At 50.4% G+C, this 20,075-nt stretch overlaps 1 protein-coding gene across 1 annotated transcript in view; it reads left to right on the top strand.

Moving 5' to 3' along the window:
* The window catches only part of Dnah2 (dynein axonemal heavy chain 2), a 124,624-nt gene extending 104,889 nt beyond the window's left edge, over positions 1 to 19,735 (top strand). Inside the window, exons 66-88 of the mRNA XM_032914170.1 lie at positions 2,841 to 3,005; positions 3,529 to 3,654; positions 3,755 to 3,903; positions 3,976 to 4,042; positions 4,174 to 4,324; positions 4,517 to 4,665; positions 4,796 to 4,929; positions 5,095 to 5,239; positions 5,380 to 5,579; positions 7,700 to 7,826; positions 9,150 to 9,336; positions 9,480 to 9,628; positions 9,740 to 9,923; positions 10,512 to 10,702; positions 16,023 to 16,214; positions 16,392 to 16,576; positions 17,338 to 17,566; positions 17,643 to 17,794; positions 17,915 to 18,029; positions 18,637 to 18,813; positions 18,905 to 18,979; positions 19,123 to 19,273; positions 19,397 to 19,735. Of these exons, the coding sequence (XP_032770061.1) occupies positions 2,841 to 3,005; positions 3,529 to 3,654; positions 3,755 to 3,903; positions 3,976 to 4,042; positions 4,174 to 4,324; positions 4,517 to 4,665; positions 4,796 to 4,929; positions 5,095 to 5,239; positions 5,380 to 5,579; positions 7,700 to 7,826; positions 9,150 to 9,336; positions 9,480 to 9,628; positions 9,740 to 9,923; positions 10,512 to 10,702; positions 16,023 to 16,214; positions 16,392 to 16,576; positions 17,338 to 17,566; positions 17,643 to 17,794; positions 17,915 to 18,029; positions 18,637 to 18,813; positions 18,905 to 18,979; positions 19,123 to 19,273; positions 19,397 to 19,551 (3,555 nt within the window). The 3' untranslated portion in view covers positions 19,552 to 19,735. The remainder of the gene's footprint in view (positions 1 to 2,840; positions 3,006 to 3,528; positions 3,655 to 3,754; positions 3,904 to 3,975; positions 4,043 to 4,173; positions 4,325 to 4,516; positions 4,666 to 4,795; positions 4,930 to 5,094; positions 5,240 to 5,379; positions 5,580 to 7,699; positions 7,827 to 9,149; positions 9,337 to 9,479; positions 9,629 to 9,739; positions 9,924 to 10,511; positions 10,703 to 16,022; positions 16,215 to 16,391; positions 16,577 to 17,337; positions 17,567 to 17,642; positions 17,795 to 17,914; positions 18,030 to 18,636; positions 18,814 to 18,904; positions 18,980 to 19,122; positions 19,274 to 19,396) is intronic.
* The last annotated feature ends 340 nt before the right edge of the window (positions 19,736 to 20,075 follow it).

Here is a 20,075-nt window from a genome sequence, read left to right as displayed (position 1 = left end):
AGGACCAAATCACCTCCCAACACCACAGCATTGGAATAAACAAACAAACAAACACACACACACACACGCACACTTGTGTTCACGCTTTTAAAAAGATAGTTTTTCTAAACTAGTGTCTCTCTCCTAGAAAAAGGGTATAGCTGTATGGAGTGGTGCACACCTTTAATTCCAGTATTTGGGGTGCAGAGGCAAGGGGGGTCTCTTGAGAGTTGGAGGTCAGGTGGCTCTACATGGGTGAGCACCAGCACAGCCAGGACTGTATGGTAAGACCTCATCTAGATCACAAAAACCTAAGGAAGGCAGAGGATGTGAGGGTCAGGCACAGCACTTGGTTATCCTGCACCAGAGGTCAGCCCTGGAAACGTGCATGAGTAATACTGAGTAGGCTGAGCAGGTTATAGTTGGGAATATATATGCGTATAACACACATATGCCTGTAAATGACAATTAATTGCGAAACAAGGCCATGAATTTAAATTAAAACAAAGAGAGTTTATGGGAGGATTTAGAGTAGGGATTCTCAACCTGTGGGTCACGACACCCATTATAATTATCAAAATTACAGTTACAAAGTAGCAACAAAATAATGTTACATTTGGGGGGTCAGCACAGCATGAGGGCCTGTATTAAAGGGTCACAGTGCTAGGAAGGGTGAGAACAATTGCTCTAGGAGGAGGAAAAGGCAAGAGAAATGATATCACATTATAACCTCAAAAATAAAAGAAAAAAATTTTTTTGGTTTTTCAAGACAGGGTTTCTTTGTGTAGCCCTGGCTGTCCTGGGACTTGCTTTGAAGACCAGGCTGGCCTTGAACTCACAGAGATTCTCCTGCCTCAGCTTCGAGAGTGCTAAGATTAAATTCATGTGCCAGAAAAAAATTTTTTTAAAGAGCTAAAAGGTTGTCTTAGTTCAAAGCCAAGTTTCTTAGCAAGTTTTTAGGAATAAAAAGAAATGTAAACTTTTCATAGGGCATATACAGCTTCCAAACAAAATTATGCTCTCCCAAACCATTAATGATTTTTTTGCCAAAGACCACAGCAGAGTAGTGCCTGAGGGAATGAGGGTCTGTGGGGGCCATCTTGGATTTAGCTTTGCTAGAGTTTCAGCTCTCAGGAAATCTGTGAATGTAAGTTTTATGAAGAAGACTCCATCAATAGATTATATTAGAGACAACCTAGGCAATGAGCATTTGTTGCAGTTGGGAGTGTGAGGAAACACACTTAGTCACGTTTATCCCACAAGGGGTTGGGGATTTAGCTCAGTGGTAGAGCACTTGCCTAGCAAGCGCAAGGCCCTGGGTTCGGTCCCCAGTTCCAGAAAAAAAAAAAAAACAAAAAAACAAACAAACAAAAAACCAAAAAAACAACCACACATAAAATCTACTTACGTCAAAGTATGTATCAAATCTTTTAAACAATTTTTAAAAATTCTTTTGAATTTTCTGTGTAATGGTATTTTGCCTGCATTATGTGTGTGTACCAAGTAAGTGTCCAGTGCCCACAGAGGCCAAAAGATGGCATCAGATGCCCTGGAACTGGAATTACAGACAATTGTGAGTTGCCAAGTGGGTGCTGGGAATCGAACCTGGATCCCCTTCAAGATCAACAGTGCTATTCAATGTGGAGCCATCTCTCCAACCCTTCAAGTGGTATTACAATGCATTCACCATGCTGTCCGGCCATGACATTGCTTCTAGTGGAAATCCTGATATCCTTTTAATTTCTGTTTCCTGTTGTGATGCATGTATGGGAGGCTTGATTGATGTCCCTCCTTGTGGAAGCTGAGTCCTATAAAGATTGCTTCACAGGGAGGCTCTTCCCATCCATGCCCCTGTTTGGAAGCCATTCTTATTTTGGTAATCCAGGCTGGCCTGGCACTGTTGATGTATCTCAGGCTGACTTTGAACTTGTGATCATTCTGCCTCAACCACCCAAGTGCTGGGTTTCCTGGCCACTCCATAACGCTTGGCTCCTACCTCTAACTGGAAAACTATTGTCAACAGTTCTGAGTGGAAGTTGCTGGTGGTGCTGCTGTCCGGGTGCTGATGGTGGTCAGTGTGCAGGAGTCTCGTAGGGGAGCAGGAGTCTCATGGGGGGATCAGGCTCTGCCATCAGACTTCTCTTGCCGGCCTCTCCTGTGCGGCTTGTTTTTATGTCTCTGCTGTACTGGAGCGTGAACCCAGCCTGGCTCATGCCTTCCACCACTGAGTCACTTTGCATCTCCAGCTTCTTAGGTGGGTTTACCATGCTTCAAGAGGCCTCGCCCCTCTACCTATCTGAGCGTCCTTACCAGGTCGATTCTGGGCTTTAAGAGGAGGGAGGAGGGAAGGAAAATAAAGCTCATTTGATATAATATCCATCCCTCCCCCATCCCTCACTCCTTGATACACTTCAATATGTAGGATTATTTTATACACAAGGGAAGCAGAGCCTCATGAACTGTGTGATATACGCATGCACACAGCTTCTATCTGGAGGCCACAGGACGTTTCTAGAGTCCTCTTCCACCATAATGAGGCTTTTAAACTGAGTGATTCTCCTGTTTCTTCCTCCCATCTTTCCAGTAGAGTGCTGGGATTCCAGATGTGCACCTTTGTGCGTACACTCGTGTGTGTGTGTGTGTGTGTGTGTGTGTGTGTGTGTGCATGCGCGCGCGCTCGAGCATGTGCACGGGCACACGTGCAAGAAGAACGTGTTCAGAGGATCAAGTCAGCTTCATTGGCCCTCAAAGAGAGTAATTGACCCAAGGGCAAGCCGCTTCAAGTGGCAAAGTCAGGATTTGACGTAAAACAGTATGCCCTTGAGCCCCGTTTCCCATCCCCCACATGCCAATCCTTCTAGGTAGCAGAGAAACTGGAGATGCTGAAGAAACAGTATGATGAGAAGCTGGCACAGAAGGAGGAGCTTCGCAAGAAATCGGAAGAGATGGAGCTGAAGCTGGAACGGGCAGGAATGTTGGTGTCTGGGCTAGCTGGGGAAAAGGCCCGATGGGAAGAGACCGTGCAGGTGAGACGGTTCGGCAGAGTGGCTGCTCTCCCACACTGCTCAAGAGGTCTGTCTCTGCATCCACTCAGAGACAATAGTTGGGGAAAACAAGGGTACATGGCTGTAGGAATTGAGAGGAGAAATCCTCCCTTCCTCACGTTTGATGAGAATATACAAGGAAGGGACTAGTATCCTGACCAGGAAGGGTGAGTTCATGAGGGAACTGGAAGGCACACCAGACCTCTTGGTTAACAGCTTGTCTTCCTGAGAGATAAGAGCCAGGGGTCATCTTGTCTCTATCTCACTGCATTCCTGGCTCCCTGCAAGGGGCAGATCTTATCAATGGATAATTAGCATACACATTGCTGTCAGAGGCCAGGACTCCAGAGTGATTGAGTTCTCTGCCTGCAGGGGTTTAGAAGGGGGAGGCTAGCTTTGATCTAGACCAGAATCAAAGTAGCAAAGGAGACTGTCTTCCAAAACACTCCAGCTTATCTCCAAAGGTCTGAGACCCCAGGCGCTTACACCTCCCTCTGTGCACCAGGGCCTGGAGGAGGATCTGGGTTACCTCGTGGGTGACTGTCTGATTGCAGCTGCGTTCTTGTCCTACATGGGACCCTTTCTGACCAACTACCGGGATGAGATTGTCAACCAAATCTGGATCAAGAAGGTGAGAAGGGTCCAGGGGTTACAGAGGAGCACTTGGGGTGTGCACGCAAGAGACAGAGCTGTTGGACTCCGGCTGAATTTTGGGGTTCTCCTCCCCTCAGATCTGGGAGCTTCAGGTTCCCTGTTCACCTCGCTTTGCCATTGACAACTTCCTGACCAATCCCACCAAAGTCCGGGACTGGAACATCCAGGGGTTGCCCTCAGATTCCTTCTCCACTGAAAATGGCATCATCGTCACCAGGGGCAACAGGTAAGAGCCGAGCAGGGGAAGGAAAGGCAGGGGAGGGGCAAAGCCTGTCTCCTGACCGAGGCTTCTTTTCAGGTGGGCCCTCATGATCGATCCTCAGGCACAAGCCCTCAAGTGGATTAAGAACATGGAAGGAAACCAGGTATTAGGCTGGGTGGCTCCAGAAGAGTCCTAAGCCCAGCCTTTCCTCAAGGTCCTGCTCTTGGCTATTGTGGTCCTCCATGCTGCTCTCGTCCGCCCGTCCATCCTTCCATCCATCCCCTTGCTCTCTAGGGCCTTAAGATCATCGACCTGCAGATGCACGATTACCTTCGAGTTCTAGAACATGCTATCCAGTTTGGATTTCCAGTGCTACTCCAGAATGTGCAGGAGTATCTGGACCCCTCGCTCAACCCAGTGCTCAACAAATCTGTAGCTCGAATTGGTCAGAGCCTAGGCTTATTGTGGGCTGGTCCTAGGGACAGTAGGGTGGAAAGTGGGGGCTCTTTTGGGCTGCACCCCATGAATTAGGCCTCAGTGGAGCTTTTAGGGCAGGCTGAGTCACTGGACTCGATGTAAGATGGGAGTGGGGCAGCCTTACTGAATCATATGACCCTTGACCCTCCCGTGGACGCAGGTGGTCGGCTGCTGATGCGCATTGCTGACAAGGAGGTGGAATACAATCCCAATTTCCGTTTCTACCTCACCACCAAGCTCTCCAACCCCCACTACAGTCCAGAGACCTCGGCTAAGACCACCATTGTCAACTTCGCGGTAAAGGAACAGGTAGATGAGGACTGAAGAGTCTGTGAGAAACACAGAAAAGGCCAAACTTGAACTGAGCAGGGGAGGATGAGATCTTGGAGTCTAAAAGCCACAGGCAGGGGACCCTTACCCTGAGTCTTGACCTCCTCAGGGTCTGGAAGCTCAACTGCTGGGCATCGTGGTTCGGAAGGAACGACCAGAGCTGGAGGAACAGAAAGATTCGCTGGTCATCAACATTGCTGCGGGAAAGAGAAAGCTCAAAGAGCTAGAGGATGAGATCCTTCGGTGAGAATCTCATCCCCGTGCCCCACCCAGCCCACCCACCATATATGTCCCAGTGGACATCCAACCAGCCTCCCCACACGCACCACTGGCGCCCTAGGGGGCCTGGAGGAATCCTCTCCCCCCAGTTGACTCTCGGCTTCCATGTGCCTCTCGGCTTCCCCCTAGTTTGTTGAACGAAGCCACAGGCTCTCTGCTAGATGATGTGCAGCTTGTGAACACCCTTCAGACATCCAAGATAACAGCCTCGGAGGTGACTGAGCAACTGGAGACCAGCGAGACCACAGAGATCAACATTGACTTGGCCCGAGAGGTGAACTTCGTCCCCTCCAGTCTGGCCCCTGACCAGCCACCAAGAAGCAACAGATAATGTCCACTTGAGACCCCTTCCTTCTTGAGCTTTCTCTCGGTTGTGCCTGCCCCTCCGTAGCCCTGACTCTCTGACCCCTACAGGCTTACCGTCCGTGTGCCCAGAGGGCCTCAGTGCTGTTCTTTGTGCTCAACGACATGGGCCGCATTGACCCCATGTACCAGTTCTCCCTGGATGCCTACATCAGCCTCTTTATCCTCAGCATTGACAAGAGCCATCGCAGCAATAAACTGGAGGACCGCATCGAATACCTGAATGACTACCACACTTACGCTGTCTACAGGTCTGGTGGCCACGCAGACAGCAGGGGACCGAGAGGCTGGGGACCGAGCTGCCGGCTGGACCCTCTTTCGTTATTTGTACATAGTGCTGCCACTCCAGTGGTGTCAAATACAAATTTGGGGTGTGGGGGCTTGGGAAAGAGCTCAGTGGATAAATTCCTTGCTGCTTAAGCATGAAGGCTTGGATCCCATGCACCCACATCCAAAACTGGGGACCAGCTGGATAGTGCTGCTGCACACCTTTAATCCCAGCGCTCGGGAGGCCGAGGTGGGTAGCTCTTTCTGAGTTTAAGACCACCCTGGTCTGCAGAGTGAGTTCCACAACAGCCAAGACTACACAGAGAAACCCTGTCTCATGCCCCCCCAAAAAAACCCAACAACCAACCAACCAAGGGTGGGTACAGTGCTGTGTGCCTGTACCCCAGGGCTGGGGTGGTAAGACAGGGTGCCCGAATCCTTCCAGGCAGCCAGTCCAGCTGAGCTGATGGACTCTAGGTTCAGTGAGCGAGATCCTGCCTCAAAAAAATAAAGTGGGGAGCAACTGAGGGAAGTCAATCACCTTCTGTTTCTCCACATGTACTGTGCATACATGCGCACCCTCCACCACACATGAACACACACAGTAGGTACACACACACATGTACACGGATACCAGTACTGATGCCTGGAGCAAGTACGTCAAGTACAGTAACTCCAGGTTGCTCCAGGTTGGGATTCAGGAGGTCTGGGGTAGGATCTGTGATTCTGTGCCTCTAATCAGCTTCCGGAGAGCTGTTGATCCTGGTCTGTTTAATCTTTCATTTAATTGTTTTAAACTTACATTAATTTACCAATTCTTTGTGGTGGGCAGCACACACGGGCTGCAGCACAAGTAGCCACGGCAAGCCTGTGACGATCAGAGGACAGATTACAGGAGTCCATTCTCTCTCTCCAGTTCTGGGCTCCAGGGAGATCAAGTTCCGGCCCCTCAGGCTTGGCCCCTTTAGCTGCTGGGCCACCTTGGCAGCCTGTGAATCACATTTTGAACAGCAGAGTACTTAGCGTCTCTTCCTGGACCCCTCTGCAGACCCCTCAAGTCTAGTTTGTTTCGGGTCAAACGTGTGATCCTCCCTCTTTTACCGGGGTCCTCATCTTTGAATGGCACAGCCACCAACCCATGCCACATCACACCCACACCTTGTCACACCCAAGTCATACCCATCAACCACATCACACCCACGTCCTGTCAGCAACTTGAAGTTACTCTTTAATTGACCAGCTCCAGGCAGTTGCTGGTCTCTACTTATGCTTATTTCTGGTCCTTTCTCCCTCCCTGTTCCACCCACCAGAGCTGGGCCTCACCATATATTTTCACAGGAATTGCACAGCATTCCCCCTAGTAGGCTACCCTACCTCTGTGTCCCTCCTACTCTGTTCTCCAGTTGTTGGTGTCTGTCAGACTACCAAGCATAAATCTGACCTTGTTGCCCCTGGCTTAAACTCTTTAGTGGTTGTTATATCTTGAGGGAACCCCAAAGCCCTCTATGACCTGGCCTCCACTTGCCACAGTTTCCCACCAGCTGCTTGGGCAGCACTGCCAGCTCTCACCTAGTGCCTTTCCCCCCTGGGCTTTCCTTACACTGAGTCCTCCCTGGAACACTCAGTTCCTTCTGGCATGCCACTGGATAATCCCCTCCCGCCTCAAGACACCTGCTGTGAGGATCAGACACAGCAGGGCACCATGTCTTCCTTTCTTTGGACACCACTTTGAGCTCATGTCTGCTTCTGGGTGCCTGTGTCAGAGCACGTGGCCTCCCTGCTGAGCTGTGACTTCCTCAAGGACCTAGACTATAGCTTACTTATCTGTGTCTTCAGGGCTACAGGGTGCCGAGCAAGATAGTGAGAGAATAATCAGTGTTTTGTTTCTTAATGGATCTAAATACATAGTTATGGGTGAACTCTGGGAAAACTGTCAATCCCTCGAGGCCCCTGAGTCCTTGGTTGCTACCAGGAGGTTTGGATTAGACACTGGCTACAGTCCTTCTGTGCAAGGCCCTGTGTGACCTTTACACACTGTGTTTATGTTGGGCATCTCACCCCACACCCCTCCACCTCCTCCATCTCCCCTGTCCTTTTCTCCCAGATATACCTGCCGAACCCTTTTTGAGCGCCACAAGCTTCTGTTCAGTTTTCACATGTGTGCCAAAATCCTGGAGACGTCTGGCAAGCTCAACATGGACGAGTACAACTTCTTTCTGCGTGGGGGTGTGGTGAGTTGGTCAGAGGGCACTACCCAGCATGGGGATCAAAGTGGGGGTGGCAGCAAGTGTGTTGAGGACTCCAGAGTCAGAGCACAGAATCGAAGGCTTCCCAGGTGATCTAAGGAAAACCATGCCAGGAGTGTGAGCTCCTGGGGCTGTGAGGCTGACTTGTCATGTGACTTCTGGTACCCACTGCAAGCTCATCCTCCGAACACTTCTTCCATGAGACCCAGGTATACTTGGCTTTCCTCCTTAAAAAGATAAAAATGTCTGGTGAGTTTCATGTACCTCCAGCCCCAGCAGGACGGGGAAAGACGGAGACAGATGGATGGGATCCCAGGAGCTTCCCACCTACCTAGCCTTGCCTAGCCTAATGGGCAAGCTTCCAGTGCAGTGAGAGATCCCATCTCAAGGGAATAAGTAGAGAGCAATAGAAGATACCCAACATCATTCTCTGACATCCACATACTTGCACACTCATTTGCACCTCACCAGAGACACAGACAGCACACACATATGCGTGCGTACACACCAAAGGGGAAAAACTCCAAATTTTCATTTATAAGTACGGGTATCTGGACAGATGGGAGGAGTCTGCCAACAGTGGGTTCCGAGCTATTTCTGCCACTAAACCACCAGAGGGCATCAGCTTCCTAAACTTTAACTGTTATGGGTATGTGGTACCACCCCCACCCACCCATCCATCCCTCAGTAAAGGTGGCTCTGCGTCCATCTTGGATTCCTGTCTCCATCTCCTCATTCAGCATGCACTCTGCTTCATACATAACCGACACCAAAGACAGATGGGCCATCAGACAGGCAGACAGACACAGGACTGGAGAGGAGATAACTTAAAATATGTTTTATTTTTAATTAAAACATAGTAATTTATACAGTCTTATTGAGTATAGCATGGCTTAATTTTTTTTTTTTTTTTAAGATAAGGCTCTTTATAGCTCAAGCTAGCCTAGGACTCACTCTGTAACCCAGGCTAACCTTGAATTCCTGGTAATTCTTTAGCCTAGCCTGGCACTTGGGTGCTTTGATGACAGGCACCATGCCTAGCTTGCTATGAGGTGTTTCAATATCAGTACATACATACATACATACATACGTGTGTGCACGAACGTGTGTGTGTGTGTGTGTGTGTGTGTGTGAGAGAGAGAGAGAGAGAGAGAGAGAGAGAAAGAGAGAGAGAGAGAGAGAGAGAGAGATGACCAGATCAGGGTAGTTGGCATATCCATTACAACAAACATTTGACATTTTTCTTGTGGTTTTATTTTAGGAACTCTCCTTTTGAGGGTTCCAGGCATCTTGTCTCTTTTCCCCAAGGTTCTGGATCGGGAGGGCCAAATGGACAACCCATGTACTAGCTGGCTGGCAGATGCCTACTGGGATAACATCACCGAGCTGGACAAACTGACCAACTTCCATGGGCTCATGAACTCCTTCGAGCAGTACCCTCGGGACTGGCACCTGTGGTACACCAACTCTAACCCGGAGAAGGCCATGCTGCCAGGTGCTGGGCTGCCAGCCTCTGCCTCTTCGAAGCCTGTTCGCCCTTCCCTTTATCCACCCCCCTGCCCCTACGCCCCACACAAATGCAGCCCCTGAGGATTCCTTCCTGACTCACTCTCAGGGCTGCTGTTCTCTCCAATCCAGGCGAGTGGGAAAACTCGTGCAACGAGATGCAGCGGATGCTGATCGTCCGCTCCCTGCGGCAGGACCGAGTGGCATTCTGTGTTACTTCCTTCATTGTGTCCAACCTTGGCTCTCGATTTATTGAACCGCCTGTGCTGAACATGAAATTGGTCCGTGGCTCTGCCTTCCTGCCCACACTGCCCAGCTGTCCCTGCCTCTCCACACCTTGCCGTAGCTTCTACACCCTCCCCTCGGTCCTGACACCACCCCTGTGCTTGCAGGTGATGGAGGACTCTACCCCACGGTCCCCACTAGTATTCATCCTGTCCCCCGGGGTGGACCCCACCAGCGCTCTGCTCCAGCTGGCAGAACACACAGGCATGGCCCACCGCTTCCACGCCCTGTCCCTGGGCCAGGGCCAGGCCCCCATTGCTGCCCGGCTCCTTCGAGAGGGTGTGAATCAAGGTTAGTATCTCTCCTGGTTAGGCTGCTATTGCAGTGGTGAAACACCATGGCCGAAAGCAACTTGGGGAGGGAAGGGTTTATTTCACTCACAGTTCCATAGAACTATGAGTGAAATACATATGGCCATCATCAAAAGCCGTGAGGGCAGGAACTCAAGCAGGGCAGGAACCTGAAGGCAGGAGCTGATGCAGAGGCCATGGAGAGGTGCTGCTTACTGGCTTGCTTCACACGACTTGCTCAGCCTGCTTTCTTATAGCACCCAGGAGCATCCTGCCCATGGGTGGCCCTCCCCACAATGGGCTAGGCCCTCCCCCACCAATCATTAATAAAAATACGCTTCCAGCTTGCCTGCAGCCAGATCTTAGGGGGCATTTTCTCAGTTGAGGCTCCCTCCTCTGATGACTCTAGCTTGTGACAATTGACTAAAACTAGCCAGGGCAGTGACCACCTTCCTTCCTGTCCACTTCTCAGCCCCCATCCACTTCCTGGGAACCTCCGAGCCCCAGCCCCACTGCTATGATTTTGGTTCCTGCTTTTCTAGAAATCCCAGAACACTGGACATCTAACACCAGCTTCACCTCCTTGCAGGACACTGGGTGTTCCTGGCAAACTGCCACCTGTCACTGTCTTGGATGCCTAACCTGGACAAGTTGGTGGAGCAACTGCAGGTGGAGGACCCTCACCCTTCCTTCCGTCTGTGGCTCAGCTCTAGCCCTCACCCAGACTTCCCAATCTCCATCCTGCAGGCCAGCATCAAGATGACCACAGAGCCACCAAAGGTAGAGTGGCCGTAGGGCCGGCATCCCCTGTGCTGCAGCTCACCTCCTCAGCCCCAAAGAAAGGTCCCAGCCTAATGACAACACCTTTCTCTGAAGTTGGTGGTTTCCTAAAACTCCCAGCTCCCTCCTGGGTGTCAGAACACAGGGAGAGAAACCCTCCTTGAGCGGTTATTATATGCCAGGCTCCCTTCTAAGGCCTTCACATTGATTACCTCACCTCACACTCACCACACCAGGTAAGACCTGCTGCTTTGCCTGAGGCCCCCGCTGAGGCCCCAAGGCTAAGTGAGTCCTGCAGGGCCACCCTGGGGCAAAGCCCCAGCTCCTGGGGATGTGAACTCCCACTTTTCTCCTTCCCACCATGGAAAGCCCCACCATCTGGTGCCCCTTTCTCTGCTCAAGCTCACACCTCCTAGATCTCAGCCTCACTCTCTCTCCTTCCAGCTCTCTTGAGAATTTTGTCTGTAGTCTCACAGGTTCATGGCTGGATACAGTGATATTAAATACAGCACAACACTGACCCTTTAAAACCTGTCCTTATCGCTGGGTGGTGGTGCACACCTTTAATCCCAGTGCTTGGGAGGCAGAAGCAGGTGGATCCCTGAAGGCCAAGGCCAGCTTGGTTTACAGGATGAGTTCCAGGACAACCAGGGCCACACAAGGAAACCCTGTCTCCAAGTAAACAAACAAACAAAAATAAATAAATCAAACAAGCAAATGAACAAGTCTGTTCTTGTCACTACATTGCCCCCCCCCCACACACACACACTCAAGCTCTCTGGAAGGCTGTGTTGCTGGCTGGGGTCCTTTATTCGACTCTCGAGCTACTGAGCTACTGAGCTACACATGCGGCTGTTGGTTGTTTTGAGAGTGGGCTTTGCTGTGCAGTCCAGGCTGGCCTCAACCTTGCCATCAGCATTTTGCCTCAGCCTCCTAGGTGCTGGGATTACAGGTGTGTGAAGCGACTGTCTTCCTGGCTCATTTTGGTGGCTTTTTATTGCTCTTAGTTAAGATCCAAATCCTTTTTTTTTTTTTTTTTTTTGCCAGTTTATAAGAAAACAGAGACCATGCTGAAGAGATGGCCCAGTGATTAAGAGTATCCTTCCCAGCAGCCCCAGGGAAGCTCATAGCTGCCCCCGGGGACCCATCACCCCTTTCTGGCTTCCACAGGCACTGCGTGCATACACGCACAGTCATACACGCAGGCAAACATACACATAAAAGAGAAATGAGGATTGCTAACACTTTCAAACAAGAGCCAGGTGGTAGCGTTGCTTGCCTTAAATCCTAGCACTTGGGAGGCAGAAGCTGGTGGATCTCTGAGTCTGAGTTCAAGCCAGCCTGGTCTACAGAAGGAGGTCTAGGACGGCCAGGACTACATAGAGAAACCCTGTCTTGAAAAACAAACAAAAAAGTTTTTAAACACAAAATCCACACATAGAAGCCACTCTTTAAGATGTACAACAAGTAAACCCTATTTGAACATACTCGGGAACTTTTCCTCACCCCATATTTATCCTGGGCCATCCATCTCCCAAATACTAGGATTAAAGGTGTGTACCTCCACCACCACCACCACCACCTCCACCACCACCACCACCCTCACCATCACCACCACCACTACCACCACCACCACCATCACCACCACCACCATCACCACCACCACCATCACCACCACCACCATCACCACCACCACCACCACCACCACCACCACCACACCACCACCACCACCACCACCCACCACACCACCACCACCACACCACCACCACCACCACCACCACCACCACCACCACCATCACCACCACCACCACCACCACCACCACCACCACCACCACCACCATCACCACAGCACCACCACCACCACCACCTCCACTACCACCACCTCCACTACCACCTGGCCTGGCCCCGCTTCTTTATTAATTCTGTGTTTCTTTTTTTTTTTTATCTCTCAGGATCTAGTCCTTGGTTCTGCCTTTTTCATTCTCCATTGTCACTCATACTTTATGGGGAAATAGTCCTTTTCCTGATTTCATTTCCAGTCCCCACTCTCAGGTCTAGAGCTGCCTTGCCTCGTGATGAAGCATTTCCTCCTCCAGCACCAGAACTGTGAATTCCTAAAACAAGATGTTGGCTCCTTTGTTCATTAGGTTCTTATCCCACTTTGGCCTTGGTTAACACTATTTTTTTTTTTAAAAACAAGATTAGTGTTAAAATAGTTGCCCAGGGCAAGGGAGGCTCTGAATCCCATCCCTAGCACAGGGAAGAAATGTAAAGTTGACCTTTTTATTTTAAAATGAGTCACCAACTCAGGTAGTGCAGGCTGGCCTTGAACTCACTGTATAATCAATGATAATCTTGAATACCTACCTGATCCTTGGGTCTCTATGCAAGAATGTGCCGCCCTAGGGTGTGCCTTTGTGCCTGGCTGTTTTACACTGTTTTTCTGCCAGCAAAAGTATTCTGAAGACCTGCTGAGGTCGCAGGTTGCAGGGAGGGGTGGGGGGTGTGTGTGTGGGAGAGTGGGGGTTGGGGGGTAGAGGGTAGGGGGTTCAGGAGGCAGAGGCAGGCGGGTCTCTGTGAGTCTGAGGCCAGCCTAGTCTACAAAGGAAATCCAGGATGGCCAGGGCTACCCAGAGAAAACCCTGTCTCAAAAACAATACAAACAAAAGTATACAGTACATATTTTCAAAATGTCAAACATCCCATAAATCTGTCACTAACATAACAAAAATCCTGTCCCCCTCTTTCTGAAGAAGATTGGGAATTGAACCCAAACCGGAGCATGCCACTCAGTATCATTTATTTATCTGTCTATCTTTACTCACTGTGTGTGTGGGTGCGTGTGGGTGCCAGAGAGAGAGAGAGAGAGAGAGAGAGAGAGAGAGAGAGACAGACAGACAGACAGACAGAGAGAGACAGACAGACAGAGAGAGCAAGCAAAAAATTTATGCCATGGCATGAGTTTGAATGTCAGAAGACAAAGACGGTACAAGAATCCTCTGCTTTTAACTGCCACTCTGTCCACGGAAACTGAACCAAGGTCTCGGCTTGGTGCCCCTTTACCCACTGAACCATTGCAGTATTGCAGTGGCTCCTTTTCTTTGAAAGATCATTTCCTGGACCACATCACGTAGCTAAGCTTGTGAGAGACTTCCAAGAAAGCCTCTTGGCTGCTGAGGCGGGTGTGTGTGTGTGTGTGTGTGTGTGTGTGGTGTGTGTGTGTGGTGTCCTTCCCACCGTCTGTCAACACTAGTGAGTGAGGCTTGCTCAGCTCACATTTATCTGCTGGAGCTGGGTTCATTGTTATGTTAGAGGAGTTAGTAGAAAAGGCATTTGCTGTCAAACCTAAATATAATCCCCTAGACCGCCAGGGTGGATGTAGAGAACCAGCTCCCACAAAGTGTCCTCTGACTTCCACACCTCAAAAACCCATCTCTGAGAATGACCTTGATTTTCCCGCCTCCAATTCCTGAGTCCCGGGGTCTGGGGAAGGTACTGCCATGCAACTGCAGGTTTATGCAGCTTGTGGAGGACTAACGACCCCAGCACTCAGTCTGTAAACTCCAGGCCAGGTACGTCACGAAAGAAGACTCTCTTAAACAAAACTAAGCCAGGCGGTGTTAGCTCACACCTTTAATCCCAACATTCAGGAGACAGAGGCAGGTGGATCTCTAAATGTTCAGAGCCAGCCTGGCCTACAGAGTGAGTTTGAGGACAGTCAAGGCTACACAGTGAAGCCATATCTCAAAAATAAAATTAAAAAAAAAAAAAAAAGGCCAGGTGATATTGGTGAACATCTTTGATCCCAGCACTTGGGAGACAGAGGCAGGCAGATTTCTGAGTTCGAGACCAGCCTGGTCTACAGAGAGAGTAGCCAGAACTACACAGTGAAACCATGTCTCAAAAAGCCAAAAAGGAGAGGAAGAGGAGGACGAGGAGGAGGAGGGAGAGGAGGAGGAGGAAGAGGAGGAGGAGGAGGAAGAGGAGGAGGAGGAGGAGGAGGAGGAGGAGGAGGAGGATGAGGAGGAGGAGGAGGAGGAGGAAGTAGCTGCAAGCCAAACAAACTAGGGACTAGAGAGATGATTCAGTATCTAAGAGCACTTGTTGCACTTGCAGAGGACCTGGGTCTCAATCCCCACCACCCACATGGTGTCTCACAAGCATCCTAACTCCAGTTCCAGGACATCCAAAACTGCCTCCGACTTCCACAGGACCCAAGCATGCACATGGTGCACATTACACACAGGCATCACAAATATGATTCTATCTGTTCCCGCTAAGTGCTGTGCCCTTGACTTTCATCCCGTACCTCGGACACTGTGTTCCTGATACACATCCTGATCCTCCCAGTGATGCGTTTCATGGCTTTTCTTTTTTCTACTTTTCTTTCCCAAGACAAGATTTTTCTGTGTAGCTCTGGCTGTCCCGGAACTTACTCTGTAGACCAGGCTAGCCTCGAACTCAGAGAGATCTACCTGCCTCTGCCTTCTGAGCACTAGGATTAAGGTATGTCTCCTGCCATTTATTTTTTCCCCCTTTCCTTCTCTCCTTTTGCCATGTAGCCCAGGCTGGCCTGGAGCTTATGATCCAATTTTGGTTTCCCAAGGGTACCCTCATACTTGCAGTTCCATAATATATATAATCTCAGTTGCAGTGGACTGGCAGTGTAGCTTAGTGGTAGAATATTTTCCTGGCATGAAGTTCTTGAGACTCAGTCCCTAGCACTGACATAAAACAAGGAACAATGATGCAGCAATTGTACGTATACACTTCTTTATTCATATTTTCTGGCACTCTCAAATTTAAAAGGACATCATGATGGAGAGAGTTGAACATGGAGGAAGGGCTGGGGTCTGCGGCACCCATCTGTAATCCTAGCACTGTCAAGAAGGCAGGAAGATCTCTGAGTTCCAGGTCCACCTGGTCTACAGAACAGTTCCAGACCAGCCAGAGCTACACAATGAGAACTTGTCTCCAAGAAAGGAGAGGAGGGGCTGAGGACGTAGCTTAGTGGCAGAGTCATCATGCCTTGCGAGCTGAAGCCCAAGGTTCAGTGCCTAGTAGGAGCTCCTCCCAAATAACCAATGATGGTGATGATGATGGTGATGGTGAGGGAGAACACACACAGTGGGTGTAGAGAGGAGCCCACCCTGTGAATGAGCATCTATCTGGGCATGCAGATTGGAGGCTAGTTGTGTTCCACTTCCACTCCTCCAGCCAGGGCCTTTGTGCAGAGCCTCCTCCACAGCTACTCCCATGCCATGTTGCTGGTGGCAGCATTGAATACGACAATTATCACCCTGTGGTCCCTTGTCCTCAGGGTCTGAAGGCCAACATGACACGTCTGTACCAACTGATGACGGAGGCACAGTTCACGCACTGCTCCAAACCCACCAAGTATAAGAAACTCCTGTTTGCCCTCTGCTTCTTCCACTCCATATTACTCGAGCGCAAAAAGTTTTTACAGCTTGGCTGGAACATTATCTATGGCTTCAACGACTCTGACTTTGAGGTTTGTGCTAACGGGGAAGGAGGGGGGTCTCACATGTCAGCCCTTTCTTCTCATACTTCTTGCCCCATGGCTCCTTTGTGGAATGTTGGCTGCCCGGAAGCTGATGTTAACCCCCCACTAGGAGAGTCCTCCACATAACTATATGGCATTGAGGACTTGGGTTGGGACTGTATGCAGGTGTCAGAGAACCTGCTGAGTCTCTATCTGGATGAATATGAGGAGACACCCTGGGACGCACTCAAATACCTCATTGCGGGTGTCAACTACGGGGGACATGTCACAGATGACTGGGATCGGCGCCTGCTCACCACCTATATCAATGATTATTTCTGTGACCTGAGCCTAACGACTCCCTCCTACCGGTGAGGGGGTGGGTAGCACTGAGTAAGGGGTGAAAGGGTGTAAACAGACCAGAGGCCAGAGTGTTGAGTGGTGTGTGTGTGTGTGTGTGTGTGTGTGTGTTTGTGTGTGTGTGTGTTTGTGTGTGTGTGTGTGTCTGTGTGTGTGTGTGTGTGTGTGTGTGTGTGTGTGTTTGTGTGTGTGTGTGTGTGTGTGTGTGTCTCTGTGTGTGTCTGTGTGTGTGTGTGTGTATGTGTGTCTCTCTGTGTGTGTGTGTGTGTGTGTGTGTGTGTGTGTGTGTGTGTGTGTGTGTGTGTGTGTGTGTGTGTGTGTGTCTGTGTGTGTGTGTGTGTGTGTGTGTGTGTGTGTTTGTGTGTCTGTGTGTGTGTGTGTGTTTGTGTGTGTGTTTGTGTGTGTGTGTGTGTGTGTGTGTGTCTGTGTGTGTGTGTGTGTGTGTGTGTGTGTGTGTGTCTCTGTGTGTGTCTGTGTGTGTGTGTGTCTGTGTGTGTGAGTCTGTGTATGTCTGTGTATGTGTATCTATGTGTGTGTATCTGTGTGTGTGTCTCTGTGTGTGTTGTGTCTCTGTGTGTGTCTGTCTGTGTGTGTGTGTGTGTGTGTGTGTGTGTGTGTGTGTGTGTGTGTAATCTGTGAAATTGGGAGGCAGCGCATGAGCTGGAGCCATGAGGTAGACAAATGGGAATGCCCTGAAACTAGGGCCTAGGCTCAGCGTGGACGCTCAGGTCCTGCAATCTACTGATTGTCCACTGTGGCTGCCCATGCCCAGGTTGTCTGTGCTGGACACTTACTACATCCCGAAGGACGGGAGCTTGGCATCTTACAAAGAATACATCAGCTTGCTGCCTAGTATGGACCCCCCTGAGGCCTTTGGCCAACACCCCAATGCTGACGTGGCCTCCCAGATCACCGAGGCCCGGACCCTCTTTGAGACCCTGCTTTCCCTGCAACCCCAAATTACACCCACCAGGATTGGTGGCCAGAGCAGAGAAGAGAAGGTAGGAAGAGAGGATGTCCTAGGGAGAGGGCCTGCTGAGGAAGGGCAGCCTAGCCCCAGAGCTTCTGCCTCCTTAGGTCCTAGAGTTGGCTGCGGATGTAAAGCAGAAGATCCCTGAGATGATTGACTATGAGGGGACCCGGAAGCTGCTGGCTCTCGACCCCTCCCCACTCAACGTGGTCCTCCTACAGGAGATCCAGAGATATAACAAGCTCATGAAGACCATCTTGTAAGCCGGAAGGAACACTGTAGACTGTGGGAGGGGAAGGAGAAATGCCCCCACTCATGGTTGAGATGGCTCTCCCAGGCCCACACCTCTCTAATTCTCTGCCCACTTCATTCTACTCAGGCTCTCACTGACAGACTTAGAGAAGGGTATCCAGGGCCTCATTGTCATGTCAACAAGCCTGGAAGAGATTTTCAACTGCATATTTGATGCTCATGTCCCTCCGCTGTGGGGAAAGGCAAGCTTCCCTGTCCCCCACACTGGCAATCCTAACCCTGAACCTCTCTTCACTTCATCCTCGGGAGGCATGTAGTGGACTTCAAAGAGCCCGGGGTTCCAGTCCAGACAGGTTCAAGGTGTTGAGATCTGGCTCCAACATCCACTGACTGCAGAACAGATGTAGTCACATTAATTTTCCTAAAGGTATTTCAAAGATACTCCCCAACCCCAAATACTGTGCATGGCACTCAACAGGTACCTGGTCACTGTGGAGCAAGCATCCCTCATTCAAAAGCCCAAAATATGAACCTTTCTGAGTGCCAAACACAATGCTCAAAAGACTTCAGATTATTAATTTTCAAATTAGGGATCCTCAACCAGTAGTCTATGCAAATATTCCACGGGCACCCTGAAGAACCCATGAGAAATCTGAAAGTCTGCTGGCCTCATGCATTTCGGATAAAGGATAATCGTGTAGTGGTATTATTATTAAGTGGTTGCTGTTCTATGCTTTTCCCCTGGGAGTTAACTTTTGGAGAGCTTTGGCTAACTGTAGTCGGTGATGCCCCAGGTGCTCTGAATAAAAGCAACATGGACAGAGGGACATGCTCTCCCTCCTTTCTCAGGTATATCCCTCACAGAAGCCTTTGGCGTCATGGACCCGGGACCTGGCTGTGCGTGTGGAACAGTTTGAAACATGGGCCAATCGAGCCCGCCCTCCAGTGCTCTTCTGGCTGTCCGGCTTTACTTTCCCTACTGGTTTCCTTACTGCTGTGCTGCAGTCTGCTGCTCGACAAAACAATGTGAGCGTCCAGAGCCGGGAGGCAGGCTAGGAATGGGATTGGTTTTCTCTCTTCTTTGGGGGCCTCCTTCATTGTTGCCTTCAATCCACAGATTTCAGTGGACAGCCTTTCTTGGGAGTTTATAGTTTCCACCGTGGACGACAGCAACCTGGTGTACCCACCCAAGGTGGGAGGACAAGCTCGGGATGAGGAGGGAAATGGAAGCAAAAATGGGAAGCTAGTCGGGGAGAAGTGGAGGATAGAGGAGTTAGGTCAAAAGTATCGTCAACTTAGGATCTTTTCCCCAACTCGGTCTCAATCTCTCTCCAGGACGGCGTCTGGGTTCGGGGCCTGTACCTGGAGGGTGCTGGCTGGGACCGGAAGAACTCTTGTTTAGTGGAGGCAGAGCCCATGCAGTTGGTCTGCCTCATGCCCACCATCCACTTCCGTCCAGCAGAGAGCCGAAAGAAAAGTGCCAAGGGTGGGAAACTGTCCCCTCCCCATCCCTTGTTTGGATACTAACCCATCCTCTCTGCTCAGTCCTCAAATGTCCCTGCTCTCATCTTCCAGGCTTCGGAATCTGATTTCTTCTCTTCTCCCCCAGGCATGTATTCCTGTCCGTGCTATTATTACCCCAACCGGGCAGGCAGCACAGACCGAGCCTCCTTTGTCATAGGCATCGATCTCCGATCTGGAGCCATGACATCTGACCACTGGATTAAGAGGGGCACTGCTCTGCTGATGAGCCTGGACAACTGATGGACCATTCTGTCCTGTTCCAGAGGGTCGGAAGACCCAGGACCTTGAACTAAAGCTGGATCTCAGGCTTTGATCTTAGCTGAATCCAGCATATAACGACTCCCTGGCGGTACCTAGTAGCGCTAGCGGTATAGGTGGAAGACTTATTTTGGAGCTCAGCGCAGTAAAATACGTGCAAAACCAAGCCCCAAGTCTCTTGATGTTTTAGTGTGTGTTGCGGGGTGGGGGAAACCGGAGGGAGGGAGGGAAGCTGGGACTTAATACTGGAAAGGAGCAGCTACAGCCAGAACTGAAAGGGGGAAGTGGGGTGGCCTCTAGAGGAGGCGTGGCCTTGAACTACTTGCCCGCCAGGCCTAAAGGAGGTGTGACTCCAGGAAAGGATTTGAGCAGGCGGGGCGGGGCTTGCTTTGGAAGGGCGCGGGATCCAAATGGAATAGAGATTTGTCAGGTAAGGGTCCAGGATGGGCTCTATACACTGCACCCTCATTAAGCCTCGCAATCCTTACCCGGAATTCTTATCTGAC

Source organism: Rattus rattus, chromosome 9, assembly GCF_011064425.1.
Source record: "Rattus rattus isolate New Zealand chromosome 9, Rrattus_CSIRO_v1, whole genome shotgun sequence".
Classification (NCBI taxonomy): Eukaryota; Metazoa; Chordata; class Mammalia; order Rodentia; family Muridae; genus Rattus; species Rattus rattus.
Note: the sequence above shows the minus strand (reverse complement) of the source record. Positions and strands in the feature narration are given on the sequence as shown.